Source organism: Rousettus aegyptiacus, unplaced genomic scaffold (assembly GCF_014176215.1).
Source record: "Rousettus aegyptiacus isolate mRouAeg1 unplaced genomic scaffold, mRouAeg1.p scaffold_m13_p_12, whole genome shotgun sequence".
NCBI lineage: Eukaryota > Metazoa > Chordata > Mammalia > Chiroptera > Pteropodidae > Rousettus > Rousettus aegyptiacus.
Window position 1 is genome coordinate 93,856,633 of NW_023416287.1, and position 15,427 is coordinate 93,872,059.

The following is a 15,427-nucleotide window of genomic DNA, read 5'->3' on the forward strand; positions in this document are numbered from 1 at the left end:
CCCCGCCGGGCGGAACCCCAGGGTCGCCTCGAGCAGGCCCGGGTCCTGCCCGCGGCTCTGGGACCCGCCGAGGGGCCGCCCTGGCCGCCCTCGCCCCCGCCCCAGCTCCTGCAACAGGCGGCCGGGTCGCCAGGGCATTTACAGAATAAAATGACGGTAAGTCGAGGCCCCGGACTGCCGAGCAATCTGTTAGTGATTTGGCGGGGTGGGAATTTCCTTTCTCGGGCCTGCCAGCGGGAGCGCTTTTCCAAATTTCCACGGCGGGGAAGCCTGCGATTTTACATAATGACTTCAGCATGCAGGGCTCTCTCGGCGCCCCCGCCGTCCTGCCCGCCCCCCGCCCCCCCCCCCCCCCCCCCCCTCATTAGGGCAGAGTGCGACCCTCTGGACCCCGCGTGCGGGCTGGTCCTTTCGCCTGCCGGTCCCCGCGTGCGCCCTTCTGGACCCCCCCCTGCGCCCCGCGGGCCAAGCGTGGGGCAGCGCGGGGGGGGGGGCGGCTGTGGGCGGGCGCTCGCCGACTTGTCCCCCCGGCCCCGCGCCGGCTCGGGCGGGCGGGGGCGTGATGTCACGGCAGGGAGGGGGCGCGGGAGCGGCCGGGCGGCAGGAGGCGGGGGAGGTGTTTTCCAGCTTTAAAAAGGCAGGAGGCAGAGCGCGGCCCTGCGTCAGAGCGAGACTTGGAGACTTCGGAGTCGCCGGTGGGATCCGGCGGCCGGGCGCGGGGACTCGGGCGCGGGCGCACACCTCCGAGCCCCACCGCCCGGCTCGGGTCCCGGGCCACAGCCTGTCCCGCCACGCGCGCACACGCCCCTCGATGCCGCTTCCCCCCGGCGCGCGGCGCTGAGCCGAGGCAGCGCGCGTCCGCCGGGCAGTCGGCTTCCCCCGGAGCCCGAGCCGGTCCGGGTCCGCGGTGCCCGCTCCTCCCGCTCCTCCTCCCGCTCCTCCCGCTCCTCGCGCCGCCGCGTGGATGCCAAGTACCAGTTTTCCAGTCCCTTCCAAGTTTCCACTCGGCCCTCCGGCTGCAGTCTGCGGGAGCGGAGAAACTTTGGGGCCCGCGCCGCGCGCCGGCGGCACCATGAAGTCAGCGGAGGAAGGTAAGCCGGCGCCGCCGCCGCCCCCCGCGCGGCCCTCCAGCCCTCAGCCCAGGCGACCCCCCCGGCCCCCGCGCGCCGCCCCCGCGCCGCCCGCGCGCCCCGCGGGGTCCCGTCGCGGCGAGGAGCCAGCCGGCCGCGGGCGGCGCGCGGGGAGGGGCGCGGGGCCGCGGCGGCAGCGCGGACTGGGAAGCGGTGTCCCCCGGTGTTCCCCGGGCGGCCCCGATTTCGAGCGCGCCTTCTCGCCAATAGGTGTCTCCTCTTCTCTAGCGCTGAGCTCGCGCACTCGGCCTCGGCCGGTGCCGCCTGCGCGGATCCTGGCGGTGGAAACTCAGTTCAAAGGCGGGCGGTGTGGGGACCGCGCGAGGTCAGGGCCGTCAGAACCACGCACGGGACTTTGGGATGAAGCGAAGTTTGGGGGTAACGAATGGTGGCCGGGTTTCTTTCCCAGTGGGGTGAGGCCACGCTGTGGCTTCGAAGACCAGCCCTGCTCCGCGAGGCGTGGGGGCCGCGTCCCTCCCCAGCGCGCCCTCCCGGCGCCAGGCTCCGCGCGCTGTCAGGCTGGACCGAAAGTGGCCAAAAGCGTGGTCCGAACACCGCCCCTAATTCAAGCCATTTTGCAATCCTATAGTTGTGAACATTCCAACCGTAGAAAATGTTTCAGGACAGTTTGAAAAGGGACCGCCAAGTTTCCAGCTGCTTGTTTAATGTCACAGGGTGGCACAAGTGTCCGCCCTGACGCCTGGCCAAGGCGAGTCCGCGGCTGGCCGAGAGCGCGACCCCGCCGCAGCGCGGCCGCACCGGGCTCACCGGCACAGCCCCCCTCGCCTCCTGCCCTTAGGAGAACCGCCGCCGAGCAAAGCGGCCGCGGCCTCCTGCGCGGGAAGCTGCCGCAGGTGCCTGGAGACAGGCCGGGTGTGGGCACGAGCACCCCACGAAGGGTTGCGGTGGCAAGTGCACAAGGGCAGCTGGGCGACACGTTGCCAAATGCCTTATCAGCGCCGAAGCAGCTTATTTAAATTACGCGAAGCGAGCCGGCCGACTTGCCCGCGCTGCCGAGCACCCCCGGCTGCCCGGCGCAGACGGCCCCAGGAGCGTCGGGTGCGCGCCGCGCGGGTGGCCGCCGCTTCCCCGCTCTGCCCCCGCGCCAGGCCCGCGAGCCTGCAGGACCCCGAGGCCGCCCGCCGCAGGGGCCCGCGGTGCCGCGGACAGAGGGCTCGAGCCCCCGCGCCGGGCGGAGAAGGCCAATGCCTGTCCTCGGTGTCCTTCCTGGCATCTGCGGCGTGGCCTAGCATTCGGCGTCGGGGAAGGAAAGTGTATCTTATGTGTCTCACCATTTCATCCCAATTTAGAAGATGTTTAAATGTAAACATCAGGTAATGTTTACAGGATGAGCTATTTTTAAAAGTTTAAGATTTTTGTTGAAGTTTTCTTTTTTCTTTTTGATTGCAAACCCTTGGATGCTTATTTCAGAGTTTCCCCCACATACTTATAATCACTGCTTTAAAAAAAAAAACGCTGGCCTTTCGAAGTTCATACATTATTTTTACTTAACCAGTCAGTGGCGAGCCCTGCAGTAAAGGACCTTTTTTCTCTGAAGAGAGGGAAGCCGCCCATGGGGGCAGTGGCGCGCCTTCCTGCCCCTTCCTCAAGAAAGTGCGTTTCGAAGGCGTCCGGCTACAAGGCAGTGCCAGGTGCAGGGTGCCCTTTGACTAAACAAATATTGGTGTGTTTATAAGGATGACAAAATTAGGCTAACTGGGAAGTTGATCCAGCCCTCCGTGTCTGTCGACAGGCGGGGGACGTGAGCAGGGTTCGCCAGGGCTGGGGTGGGGGGTGGGGTCTGTGGTCACAGCCATCGCCCCCCCCAAGGCAGCGCCAGCCCCCTTGAGAACCCAGGGCCGCCCTGTCGCCCCCTGCCCCAGTGCGTGCGTCGAGGAGGCCCCTTAGGCCCGCTGTTTCTGAAGGCGCCTGCCTGCCCCCCGCAGAGCGCAGAGCGGCCCGGGCCTGCAGGTAGCCGCCCACCTGCACAGCATGCCCCCAGGCTCCCAGGACAGAACAAAGCTCGCCCTGTTCTCTCGCCACTTAACTTCGCGGCCCTGTTTCCTAATCCAGATTAGAGGAGGTGCTGGCGCCGGGCACCATCACACCCAGGGCTGGAGCGCAGCGCCCGGGGACACCCACAGCCTGGCAGAGCGCGCCAAGCCAAACAGCTCGGGCAAGACGGGCGCGTCTGCCGCCGCGGCAGACAGCGCCGTGCTGCTCGCAAGATGGAAGTCCAGGGGCGCCGGTCAGAGGAGCAGGGTTTTTTTTTTTTTTTTATAACTGTCACCCCATCTGGTCACCCGGGTTGGGGATCTGAAACTAGGTGAGGCCAGCTTAGCTTCAGGAAAAGCAGCGCTGAATCAGAACTCCGCAGGGCCCAGGTGTGCACCCGCTATAAACCCACCTCGGAGCAGAACGCTTTAGCCCAGAGCCATGATCGGGCTGTTATCGTGTGTCAGTTTTTGGCGGGGATGAGAAGGTAGCTGAAGTTGCAAAAACAAACAAACAAAAAAACGAGAAGAGAGAAAATGAGACTTTGTGCTTCTCAAGGCTTCTCAACACTCAACAGAAACCAGAACTTCCATTTGCCCGAAGGTCAGCAAAAAAGGCAACCTAAAACAAAACAACCCTCCAACATACATCTCAAAGTGAGAACTATTATTAGAAACTAAATCAGGCCAAAGTGAACCATAGTTTATCACTGGAGAAAACCAGCCACTTGCAAAGGGTCATGGGAGAGAAGCGTCCCGGCGGGGGTCACGTGATTAGCAGGGTCCCCGCTTCCGGAAAAAGCATCCCCGCAGGGCAAAGGGCCTGCAGGGCAGAAAGGAGGCCACGTTAGCAGCGTTCGCAGCGGCTGCAAAGCGTAGGTCCGGCACCGCCGCCCTCTCTGCCCGCTGGAGGCCCAGCGGGGGATTCTCGGCCTCTTGGACAGTCGCCTCGCCACCTTCTCTTGCTATTCCAGACGGTTTTACGTGGTGCCAAGACCCTGGGCACAGTCAGCACAAACAGCTGGGAGAAAGAGCGAGGGCGAGCGCGGCGCTGGGCAAGGCCTCGCTTTTTATGTTAAACTTGCCGCGGGCCTGGAGGTAGGGCCCGTGCGCCCGCCTCGTTAGCCGCCCCCAGCTCGCGCTGCTGGTGGAGTGAGCGCGAGCTCACTCGTGCAGGCAGAGCGTGGACACGGGCTTTAGGAAGTCAGGGGACTAACGGGTGGTCCTCCAGAAGCGCGTGGTCGCCAGGGAGGCAACGGCCTGTGAGTGAAACAGAGGCCAGAGAGGGCCGCACTCGCCAGCGCACGCACGTGGGCGGGCCTGCTAGCGAGGGCGCGCTCCCGGGCCCCACGGAAAGCCTCCCCCTCTGGCGGCACTTCCGGCGACATCTTGAGCTGTGGGGCTGGCGGTGGCATTGCCGCCGGGGAGAAGCGCGCTCCTCGGCCTGCCCGCCGCGCGCCCGGTGGGCTCCGTCCGGGAGGCCAGGGCCTCCGGCGGGACGCGCCTGTCGTGGCCTCCGCCAGCCCGGACGCGCCGATCCTTTGTCCCCGGAGGGAGGACAGGCGGTTCGGAGGCTTAAGCACACGGACACTAACTTTCAAAGTCCGCGGGCCTGGGTGCAGCGTCCCCTCGCTTTGGGAAGCAGGCACCATTTTTGCGCCACTTGGTGCGCGAGCGGGCGGAGGCGGGTCCGCCGGGAGCGGGCGGGGGCCGGGGCGCCGAGTCCCCCCCAGGCGCGGGCGCGCGCGGACCCGGGCGTGGACCCGTGGGGGCACTCTGGGAACTCGCCCGCGGGTGGGGCGCCGGGGGCGGGGGGACACGAGCGAGAGGCGTGCGCCCCGGCTCGCCCGGAGTTTATTTAAAACTCGGAAGCCGCGGGCGGCGAGCGCTTGTTTATGTGAACCCGGAAACGGCGGGGGGAGGGGCGCGGCGGGGGAGGGCGGGCGGGGGAGGGGCGGGCCGGAGTCACGTTACCGGGACGCGCGGCCGAGTGCAGGGCGCAGCCGAGCCGGGGCCGCGACCACAGGTGCCCGTGGCCGGGACCCGACCCGGCCCAGACTCTGGGCCCCAGACCCGGGACCCAACCCCAGCCCGACGCGGCCCCACACTCGACCTTTGCACCCCACTGCAACCCCAAGCCCGGACCCCGGCCCTGACCCTGACCCTGGACCCCTCCCCCGCCGGGCAGTGACCCCCGACCCCGGACTCTGACCCGGCCGGGTCGGTCCCGACATGACGGGGCTGGAGGAGGACCAGGAGTTCGACTTCGATTTCCTCTTCGAGTTTAACCACAGCGACGAGGGCGCCGCCGCGGCCGCCCCAGGTGGGTCCGCGCGAGGCTGCGGAGCGGTGGGGTGCAGGGCGCGGGGTGGAGCGTCCGGGAGCCGGTTTGGGGTGCAGAGCCCGGGACGCAGGGGTTGGAGGTGCAGAGGCCGGCCTGGGGGTGCGCCCCGGCCGCGCCGCCCTCCCCGCGCGTCTGCCCAGGGCCGCCTCCGCCCCCTCCTCTCCTCCCCCCACCCCGGCTCCTCCTGACCCCCATCCCCCCCTCACACCCCGGCCCAACAGGTCAGGGGCAGCGCCCACAGCGTGTTCACCGCTGGCGTCTTGCGCCTGGGCGCCGCGGAGCGAGCGGAAAACAGGTCGAGTTGAACGGCGAGGTGGGGGGCGGGCCGGGGCCCCGCGTGCGTCCCCTCGGGTCATGGCGCCCGAGGCGTGTGGGGCTCGGTGCCACCGCGGGGGCTTCCGGCGTCGGGAGCATCAGTCTCCTGCCCGAGGTCACACCCTGCGGGGCCTCGGAGCCTTCCCGTGGAGGGGGCCCCCTGCTCCGCGCGGCGCGCGCTCCCGCCAGGGGACACGAGCGTCCAAGGCCGACTTGGACACTGCGCGGGGCCAGGTGGCGAGCGGCTCCTGCCAGAGGGCAGGGGGGCCACGCAGCCCCCCATCCGCCCCTCGGGCCTCCAGAGGAAGGGCAGAGTGGAAGCCGCGGCCGCGGGAGGGGCGGGAGGGGCCTCTTCGCGCTTCCATCTTATCTTCTTCGTCAAAACAAAGGTTCCCTCCCCTCCAAGAGCGGGGTCCAGAGTAGGAATACGAACTATTGGAAACCACGGCCACCTTTGGGGGGCAGACCGCGGCGAGCAGCCGGTGCAGGAGCCCGGAGCCGCCCCCGCCTCTCCGTGCTGTGCTCAGGATCCGCTTTCTGCCCCTGCCCACGTGGCGGGGGGCGGTGAGGCTGCACACAGCTCCTGGCCCGGGCAGCGCCCTTCCTCTCCTCCGCGGCTGTATAATATTTTCCATGTCGCTCTGGGCCTCTCTTCTCAAAACTGTAACACTGTTCGTCTTTGAAAAGTAGGTGTTCTGACCAGGCCAAGGCTCCACTTGGTTGTCTGCCCTCCCGGACCAGCTTCCCTCGTCGTTGGCCTTGGCCGCAGGTTCACAGGCCTCTGGGGTCCTGGGGGCCGAGAAGGTGGGGAGCAGGGCCCCGGAGGCCTGCATGCTCCTGTCGGGTGTGTGGCCTGAGGCGCTGTGGTCGTTCGCTGGGTTCTTTCCGGGAGGACTTTGTCCCTCGGTGGGGTGGGTGTTCAATCCCCTCAGTGCGTTTGGCAAATACCCCAGAGAGGGGCACAGGGTAGAAGTGTGTCCCGCATCCCGACCCCTCACAGTGCGAGGGACGGCCGGACCAGGACTTCCCCTGCCCTCCCGGGCCACCGCTGGTCCGGGGACGTGCCGTGTGCTCAGCAGAGCTTGCCCCTTGAGCCTCCTTGCAGCCACTGTCGAGCCGCTTCCAGTGTCCTTGCTGGGTGCAGCCCCGAGCCCACCCTCCGGGGCTTCCCGCTAAGGCCCCTGCAGGCAGGCCTCGGGGGGTGGAGGGGCTCAGGTGCGGGGGCTCGCTCTGGGCAGAGGAGGCCTGGGAGATAGAGGGCCCCTTCCTGTGTCTCGGTGTTGGAAAGTTACAGAAAACATTCCTTTTTAATACATTTTTGCGACGCTCATGCTTTTTTTCCTTCCTTTTTATTAAGAGTTTTTTTAGAGCAGTTTTAGGTTCGCAGGAAAATCGAGGGCAGGAACAGAGTCCCCACACGCCGCGGGCCGCCGGCCGCCGTGGCGGGGCCCCCCTCGCTGCGCCACCGCCGCAGAGCCCACGGCAGCCGCTCCCGGCGCGGCGCGCCTCACGGGTTCGGGCACACGTGTCGTGCCGCGCACCCATCACGCGTGTCGCGTCCTGTCACGCGCGGTAGTTTCGCAGCCCTAGACCCCGGGGCGCTCGCCCCTCACCCCTCCGCCCGGCCGCCGCCAGGGTCCCGCTGAGTGGAGTCGCGCCGCGCGCCGCCTCCCGGGCCGGCTTCTCCGCTGGCCGTCCGCGTCTAAGGCTCCCCCGTGCCTGCAGCTCGATGGCCGCCGTCGGGATGGACCACAGCCCGTCCGCCCGTCACCCGCCGGCCGGCGTCTTGGTCGCTTCCAGGTTTGGGCAGCGTGAATGAAGTCCTTTTTTCTTGTTCTTATTAGTTTTTACATTACATTGTAATTATTGATTACTAAGTTAATTACTCCATTGTTACATCGTTACATTAAATTCTCCAGCTCTTAGTGGGGGGGAGAAACAGCTCCCAGTTCTTTCTGCACTAGCCTGGATTGAAGCAAATGGCTAATATTGAGGTGAGCTCCGAAGCCTGGTGACACAGAGCTTTCTAGAATACGTCGATCACAAGCGCAGGCGCCGCATCAAAGGGACAGGCCAACCCAGTCCACGGGTGGCCCTGGGGCTCGTGTCTGGCTCGATGCCTTCTGAGCTGAGAGGGGAATCCTCATGTTCTGGCTACCGAGGGCCAGTGGCTGAGTTAGCACGGCGCCCTCCCTGTCGGTCAGGCCACCTCGTGGTCTCGTTGGGTGCGTGGCCCTGACAGGCTCCTGTCTTACCTGTTACTTCAAGGGGGGTGATTGGGTCTTGGGGTTTTTATTCCCAGAGTACCCCGCAGGTGCCGGTAAGGCAGTCGGTAACCATTTGTTGGGAGGAAGGAAAGAGAAATTAAAAAGTGACTTATTCGAGCTGAGCAGGCGTGTGGGGTCCTGCCGCTCCCCATGCTTGCTGCGGCAGAAGCCTGGGCAGTGGGCTTCCTGGCCGGAGGCGGGGTCTCGAGGAGGCCCGCTGTCCCTCTCCGGGTCTCAGGAAATGGCTGTGGCTGCGGCTGGGAGGCGGGTGTGGCCCTGCTTCCCGCCCAGGCTCCTGTTTGCTCAGTTATTTTGGCTGCTGCCAGGACTGTCGCCCTGGTGACTCGGGAGGGACTTGGCCAGGCCGAGGGGACCGCTGGTGGCTCCCACCCGTCGGGCCATCCCCGACATGATGCAGGTTTCTCTGCGCCCCCCGCCAGCACGCCTGGCCGTCCTCGGGGGCACGCCAGGGTCCCGAGTCCGCTGTTGGGGGCGAGGGTGACCGAGGACGCTGTGGGCTCCTGCCCTTTGCCACAGCCGGGGCCTGGGACGCTTCGGCCCTGTCTCTAGTCGAGGGGCCGGAGCACAGAGGTGTTTCTGTCAAGGACAGTGATGTGGGCAGGACGTCCGGGTCGGTGTGGTTTGTCGGAGGGGCCCACGGCGAGGAAGGGGCACCGCAGGTGCTTGCGATTCCTTGAAAACGGAGTGACAGCTGAGGACCGGGAGGAGACGCGTCCACCAGGCAGCAGGTCGGGCCGGCCGAGGCCCCCCGGGAGCGCCGTCTGGGCTGACGCGTGGCCGCCCCCGGGTCCACTCCTGGCCAGTCCACAGTCTTCTCTGCTCGTGGCTCCTTGTCCCTGGCCAGTTGTCGGGTGGCCAATGCCCTGTCGTCCCGTGGGTGGGCGCCCGTGGGTGGCCCTGGGCAGTGCAGTGGGGGCCGGGCCCAGAGTGTTCAGGTTTGGTTTGACTTGTCGCCACCTGCTCACCCGCGAGCTTGCTCTGTGGGTTCAGGCCCCCGGCAGTGCTAACGAGGTGCCCCTCAGAATGAGGACAGAAGTAGGTGTGCCTCACGGCTGCGAGGCCAGGGGACAGGTAGGTGGGCGGAGGTGGCTGCTCCGTCGGACACGCCCACTGGGCGGCCCCACGAGGGAGGCCGCGGCGGGCATGGCCGGGGTCCCATGCACGGGGACGTGCTGTGTGGTGGGTGGTCAGGAACAGCGGAGTCGCTCGGTTCACAGAGGGGTCACCCCTCAGAATGAGACGGGGCGGCCTTGACGACCGGCTCGCCGGAGTCGCTGGGCACGGGGCTCGCCGCGCGCCCCGCCAGCCTGGGGGCCTCGTGCACGCCCTCCGCAGCCGGCCTCCCTTGTGCCTGGCAGGCGGGCGGGGACGAGGACTGGGGGGGGGGGGGCTGGGGGCGCGGGAGGGAGGAGGCAGGGGACCTGGGGGGCCTCAGCCTCGTCGTCCGATGGGAGCCGGCCACCCGCTGGGCTGCGTGTCCCGGGCGGGTTCTGGCGCTCAGGCCTCTGTCCCGTGTCCCGTAACCGCTACGGGCGGGGAGCTCGGGCTCAGGCCAGTGCCCCTGGCTTCAGTGTCCTCGAGTCGCACGTCACAGCCTGTGGGACGCTCTGGCTGTCGGTGGCCTCCCCCTCCCCCCCGATCCCCCACGGCCCTCGCCTTGACCACAAACCCCGTTTCCACTAGATGCTTGGAGAAGACTTCGCCCGGGACCCATCAGGTCCCTCCTGCCTCCCCGCCCCCCACTGACGCGCCATTCCCTCCAGAACCTTCCGACGGGCGGACAGCTCGTGGGGAGGCCCCAGACTTGCTCTGTTACTTGCTGTTTTTTTCTTCATTTAATTCTCGGAATAACCTTCCTGCCAAGAAGTGGGGCTTCAGCTGTGGGGCCGGTGCTGTCTCTGAGAATGAGCTGCAGGGATGATGATACCTTCTGACTGGGCCACAGTGTAGGGACGCAGCCGAAGCCCCCTCCAGCGACCCCAGACCCGGGGCAGCGGGCCCGCTGGGGGGGATGGGGCTCCCGTTCCCCACCACGCTCGCCCTCCACCGGCCTCACGCCTGAGGCCACGATTCCCGGAGTTGGCGATTTCTCTTTAAGGTGAAAGCTGGCCTTCTGTGGATTGTCGGGTAACCTGTGTGTCCGCATGGGGAAAGACTCAGACAGACGCAGGCCCGGCATCCTGCGTGAGTACGGGGGCCGGGCCTCCTCCACCGGGCAGCACGGGCCTGAGTGTGGGGACCTCCAGAAAGGGGGGTGCTTCCAGGGCAGGGCACTGCACGTGGGGGCCAGGAGGCGTGGACCCCGTCGCGAGTGGACAGGTGCCGGGGACGGAGGCGGCCGGACGCCTCCCTGACTCACGCTCACTGTCGGAACAAGTCACAGTAGCGCGGCCCCTCGTCGCGGTCTGAGCACTGAGGTTCCCGCCCCGCGCACGGACCGCACGGCCTCACACCCGCTTCTCGGTTGTCCAGGGTGCCGGGCGTCCGACGGCTCAGCTGCCGTCGCACGGACGCCGCCGGCCTCGGGAACACCGGTGTCCTTTCTTTTAACCAGACTAGTGGCTGGGAAGGTTCGGGAGGCCGGGCCGGCCAGGAAGGCGGGCCGCGTGCGTGGGGGCACAGCTGGCGGGTGTGCGAGGTGCCCGGGACGGTGCGCGCCAGCCGGTACGTGGCTGCGCAGGAGCGTTTCCTGCCGAGGTGCCACCTGCCTGGCACTCGCGCGCCCGGGCGGGGCCGGGCGGGCGCGATGGTGTCCCCATGGCAGCCCGCAGCCCCCGTGGCCCCTCCTGCCGAGGAACCCTGACTTCCTCCAGGAAGTGCCTTTCTGGGTTTGATTTTTACGAAGAGTGTGGTCAGATTTTTGAGATCTGATTTCAGCTTTTGTGTTCAGAGGGTCAGTGAGCGCGAGAGGGTATTGGCGTGAGCCAGGGTCCCAGGGAACGTCGGCGGCGTGCACGGCCGTCACGCTGCCCCGGGCAGGGGCCAGGAGGCCAGGCCTGGCGCCGACGTCGGGGTCAGGCCCTGGTCCCCGCGCCCTGGCCCGGGATGCGAAGGCCCCCGGCCCCCCTCACGCGTGTGTCCCCCGTGGCCTGGGGCCTCGGGGAGCAGAGGCGGCCGGGACGGGAGAGTTTGGGGACAGTGGTGCCGAGGACGCCGCGGCCGGAGTGGCCCGTCCAGGCTCCGCGCCGTCCTCGCCCGGGCAGGTGGTGTCCGCACCCCAGGGTCGGACTCTCCGTCTCAGCTCTGTCTCCTTCCCGCTGTCACGGCTCCGTGCCCCCCGGGGGCCCTCGGGAACCTGGCGCTGACTTGGAGCAGCTGCCTCCGTGCCGAGCCGTCCACGGCGCCCCGTGGCAGGGGCCCGGCCGGCCGTCTAGGGGGCAGCACGCGGCGCGTCTGTCAGGGGTGTGGGAGCCGTGCAAGCCGGAGCTGCTTGTCAGCGAGGATGAGGAGGGGCCGGCCACCCGGAGTGGCCGTGGAAGTAGGTCACAGCGGGGGCGGGTCCCGCCTCTTAGGGGTGTCGTGCCTCCTTTGCGAGGGAGTGCCGCGAGGCGTGAGCCGGCCCCGCGAGAGCCTGGCGCCCGCCCACATGGGCGTCTGAGCTGCGTCGCACGGGGCCTCGCCAGCCCGCGCCAGCGGCAGGAGTGGGGTGCGGAGTGCCGGGGCCCCACCGCTGCGGGGCGCAGACAGCCGGGGCGCGGACAGCCGGGGCGTGGACAGCCGGGGCGCGGACAGCCGGGGCGCCACCTCGGCACACGCCGGCACCGGGGACCCGTTAGAAAACGTCCTTCAGGCCGGAAACCCACGCGCGGCCCCCTGGTAACTGCTGCTGGCCGCGCCCGCGCGGTTCACAAGCAGCCCCCCGAGGGTGTGAGGAACGCGATGGTCCTCGCGCCCAGCTATGCGTCGGCCTCGTCTTTAGAAGAGGGGTTCCCAGGCCGTGAGCCACCGTCACAGCGCGCGTGGGAGACGCCCAGAGTCTACGCTGGCATCTACACCTTGGGGGGCTTTCTCTGCAGCTGCTGGTTTGGGCATCTCGACGGCGATCGGCCCGTTAAACTCTCTTTAAACGTACAGGTCTCTGTATCTACCCCACTGCCTCGCCCGCCCATCCACGCACCCACCCGCCGCCCACCTACCTGTCCATCCGTCCAGCTCACCCATGCGTCCACCTGTCCCCCGGCTGCTGTCCGGCCCCATCTGTTCTCCTGCTAAGCAAGTCCAGCTCCCTTAACGTGCCAGGCCCGGGCATGGGCTCGGACCGGGCCGTGAAGTGGAGGGGGCCGAGGCGGGGCCGGGTCCTGCCCTCGGGACTGAGAGGCCGCAGGACGGTGGGGGCGTCGGGCGTGTAAGTGCACTGGGGAGGGGGCGGGGCGTTGGGCAGGGTGGTTGGGGCGGAGTGAGCAGTTGGAGGAGGGGTGTCGGGCGGAGGCAGCCGGGCAGGCCGCGTGGGGCGTGGGGGCTCAGGCCGCCGAGGGGAGGGGGCGTGGAGGGGGCCCAGGGCTGGCCGTCCCCGGGCCGCTGGCAGGCCCAGGCCGCAGCGCCAGCCCAGCCGGCTCCCGCGCCGCCCCCGGGGTCGTGCGGCGCCCGGCGGCCGGCTCCTCACGCCTTCGTCTCCTCTCTGTCCCCAGAGCACTGTGGTTATGCACCGTCCAGCCTCGGCCCCGGCCTGCCCCTGGCCACGGCGCACCCCGCACTGCCGGCGCCGTGCCACGACCTGCAGACGGCGGTCCCCGACATCTCGGCCGTGGTGGCGGCGAGCCACCCCGCGGCGTACGGGGCCATGGGGGACGGCGGGCCCGCGGGCTACTTCCTGCCGTCCAGCCACGTGAGGCCCGGCGGCGCCCCGGCCCTGGAGAGCCCGCGCATCGAGATCACGTCGTACCTGGGGCTGCCCCCCGGCAGCGGCCAGCTGCTCCCCGACGTGGAGGCGGAGGGCGTCCTGCCCGGCCCCAGGCGGCCCCCGCCCACGGCCACGCTGAGCCTGCCCGGCCTGGAGGCCTACCGCGACCCGGCCGGCCTGAGCCCGGCCAGCAGCTTGTCGTCACGCAGCTGCAACTCCGAGGCCTCGTCCTACGAGTCCAACTACTCGTACCCGTACGCGTCCCCACAGACGTCCCCGTGGCAGTCGCCCTGCGTGTCCCCCAAGACCACGGACCCCGAGGACGGCTTCCCCCGCGGCCTGGGCGCCTGCGGCCTGCTCGGCTCCCCGAGGCACTCGCCCTCCGCCTCGCCCCGCACGAGCGTCACCGAGGAGAGCTGGCTGGGGCCCCGCGGCTCCCGGCCCTCGTCCCCCTGCAACAAGCGGAAGTACGGCCTCGACGGCCGGCAGCCGGCCTGCTCGCCGCAGCCTTCGCCCGCGCCGTCCCCACACGGCTCGCCGCGGGTCAGCGTCACCGACGACACGTGGCTGGGCGACACCACGCAGTACGCCAGCTCGGCCATCGTGGCCGCCATCAACGCCCTGAGCACCGACGGCAGCCTGGACCTGGGCGACGGGGTGCCCACCAAGGCCCGCAGGACCGCCCTGGACCACGCGCCCGCTGGGGCGCTCAAGGTGGAGCCGGCCGGCGAGGACCTGGGGACCACGCCGCCCGCGTCCGACGCGCCGCCCGAGGAGTTCGCCGCCTTCCAGCACGTGCGGAAGGGCGCCTTCTGCGAGCAGTTCCTGGCGGTGCCGCAGCAGCCGTACCAGTGGGCCCGGCCCAGGTCCCCCGCACCCTACGCCAGGTGAGCGGTGGCGGGGGGGGTTGGAGCCCACGCGCCTCGTCACGCGGCTCCGGGCGGGGGCCGGCGGCCCCTCCAGCCGCGGGGTTTGCCGCCAGGTTGTGCGTCGCCCCACGTCTGCCCGCAGGGCCCCCTGGCGCTGTCCCTCCGCGTCGGTGGGTCCAGACCTCCCTGTTTCAGGGCTCGGCCCTGTGAGACCAGGGCGCAGCTGCACGGCCTCGCCCTCACTAACTGCCTCTCGAGAGGGCCCGTCCCCGGGGGGCAGGCCGAGGCGCAGGGGTGCAGCTGCGGCCCCCGGCGCGGGGCGCGCGTCCGCCCGTGGGGAGGGCTCCCGCACACGTGCGCTCGGCGTCTGGGGTGTTTTGCGAAGCCGAGCGGTCTCTCTGCTGTGTGTTTCCCCTCCCGGCTCGCCCACGTCCCTTCTCCCGCCTAATTGCTGTCAGCCCTCGGCGCAGATGGGGCCCCGCTGAGCAGCTCCCAGAGCTGCAGCCCTGCCCGCTCCCTGAGGCTCCCGCGCCCCGGGGCCGCGGCCTCTCCCTCCGTGGTGTCTGGGCTGCGCCTCTGGGTCCACTTTCTCAGCCTGTGTTTTCATTTTCGAGGGAACAGCTTCCCCAGCGGGTGGGCCACTAACGGCCGCGGCAGGGTGAGTGCCCTCGCCTCCGAGATGGCTTCCCCTGGCTCCGTGGGGCCGGGCCGCCCCTGGGGCGGGGCGCCTGCAGTGCCTTTTCCAGCCCACGAGGCCCCCTCGGAGGCTGCATGGTTCCTGGAAGCAGACGGGGAGTGGGACCCAGAGGTCCCCCGCAGTGCGCCCTCAGGCGGGTGGGCCTAGGGGTGCCGCCCACTCCCGAGGCTGTGTCAGAGTCTGCTCTGCTCGCAGCCTCTGCCTCCCCCACTGCGGCGCCCCCCGGGCCACGAGAGCTCGGTGCTGGGTGCCCAAGGGATCCAGCCACCCCACCCCCTTCCGAGAGAAACGGCACGAGGGTCCGCAGTTCGTGAGGCGATCGGGTGGTGATGGGAGCCAGCGAGGCTGCAGAGAGGAGGCGGAGGTGGCCCCCGGGCATCAGGGGCACCCACATTTCCATCCCGGCTCTCGCTTTCAATGCCACGAGGTTTAAAAAGCCAGAATTTCCAAAGTCATCCAAACAAGTTAATTCCTGAACGTGGGAGGCATTTAAAAATTTTAAGAACCGTTCACACCTGCTGCGCTATATCGTTTTTACGCCAGTGAAGGTGAGAACGTCCAGGTGCTGACCATCTCCAGCCCAGCGGTCTGTGACTCTCTGTGTTTCCCTGGACCACGGAGGTCGCGGCCACGCGTCACGGGACATCACTCCGGTCTGGACGTCGGGGGAGGGTGAAGTGACCAACACGTAGATAACGGCAGCACAGGTGTTTGCGAACGACTCGCGAACTGCCGGGCAGACCCCGGTGCCGGACGGGGTGGGGGTCCAGCACCCGAGCGCCCCGCGGCGCCTGCGAGGCCGCCTCCCCCTTCGATGTCCGTCCCTGAGCCCGGCTGTCCCCTACGGACAGGGACACAGGTGCGTTGGATCAGGGCCCACCCCACCGCCGCAGAAAGTCCCAGTGCGCACACACCGCCCTGTGCTGAGTCCCGGGGTCAGGATGTAACCT

The 15,427-nt window shown here is 68.8% G+C and overlaps 1 protein-coding gene across 6 annotated transcripts in view; it reads left to right on the plus strand.

Moving 5' to 3' along the window:
* The first annotated feature begins 848 nt into the window (after positions 1–848).
* NFATC1 (nuclear factor of activated T cells 1) overlaps positions 849–15,427 on the plus strand; it is an 87,046-nt gene continuing 72,467 nt past the window's right edge. For 2 of the 6 annotated variants that reach the window (XM_036230178.1, XM_036230179.1), the window contains exons 1-2: positions 850–1,091; positions 12,700–13,798. In XM_036230178.1, the coding sequence (XP_036086071.1) occupies positions 965–1,091; positions 12,700–13,798 (1,226 nt within the window). In that variant the 5' untranslated portion in view covers positions 850–964. Of the gene's footprint in view, positions 1,092–5,089; positions 5,448–12,699; positions 13,799–15,427 lie in introns of those variants that run through there. The other 4 variants (XM_036230177.1, XM_036230180.1, XM_036230181.1 and 1 more) reach the window with 4 other exon arrangements.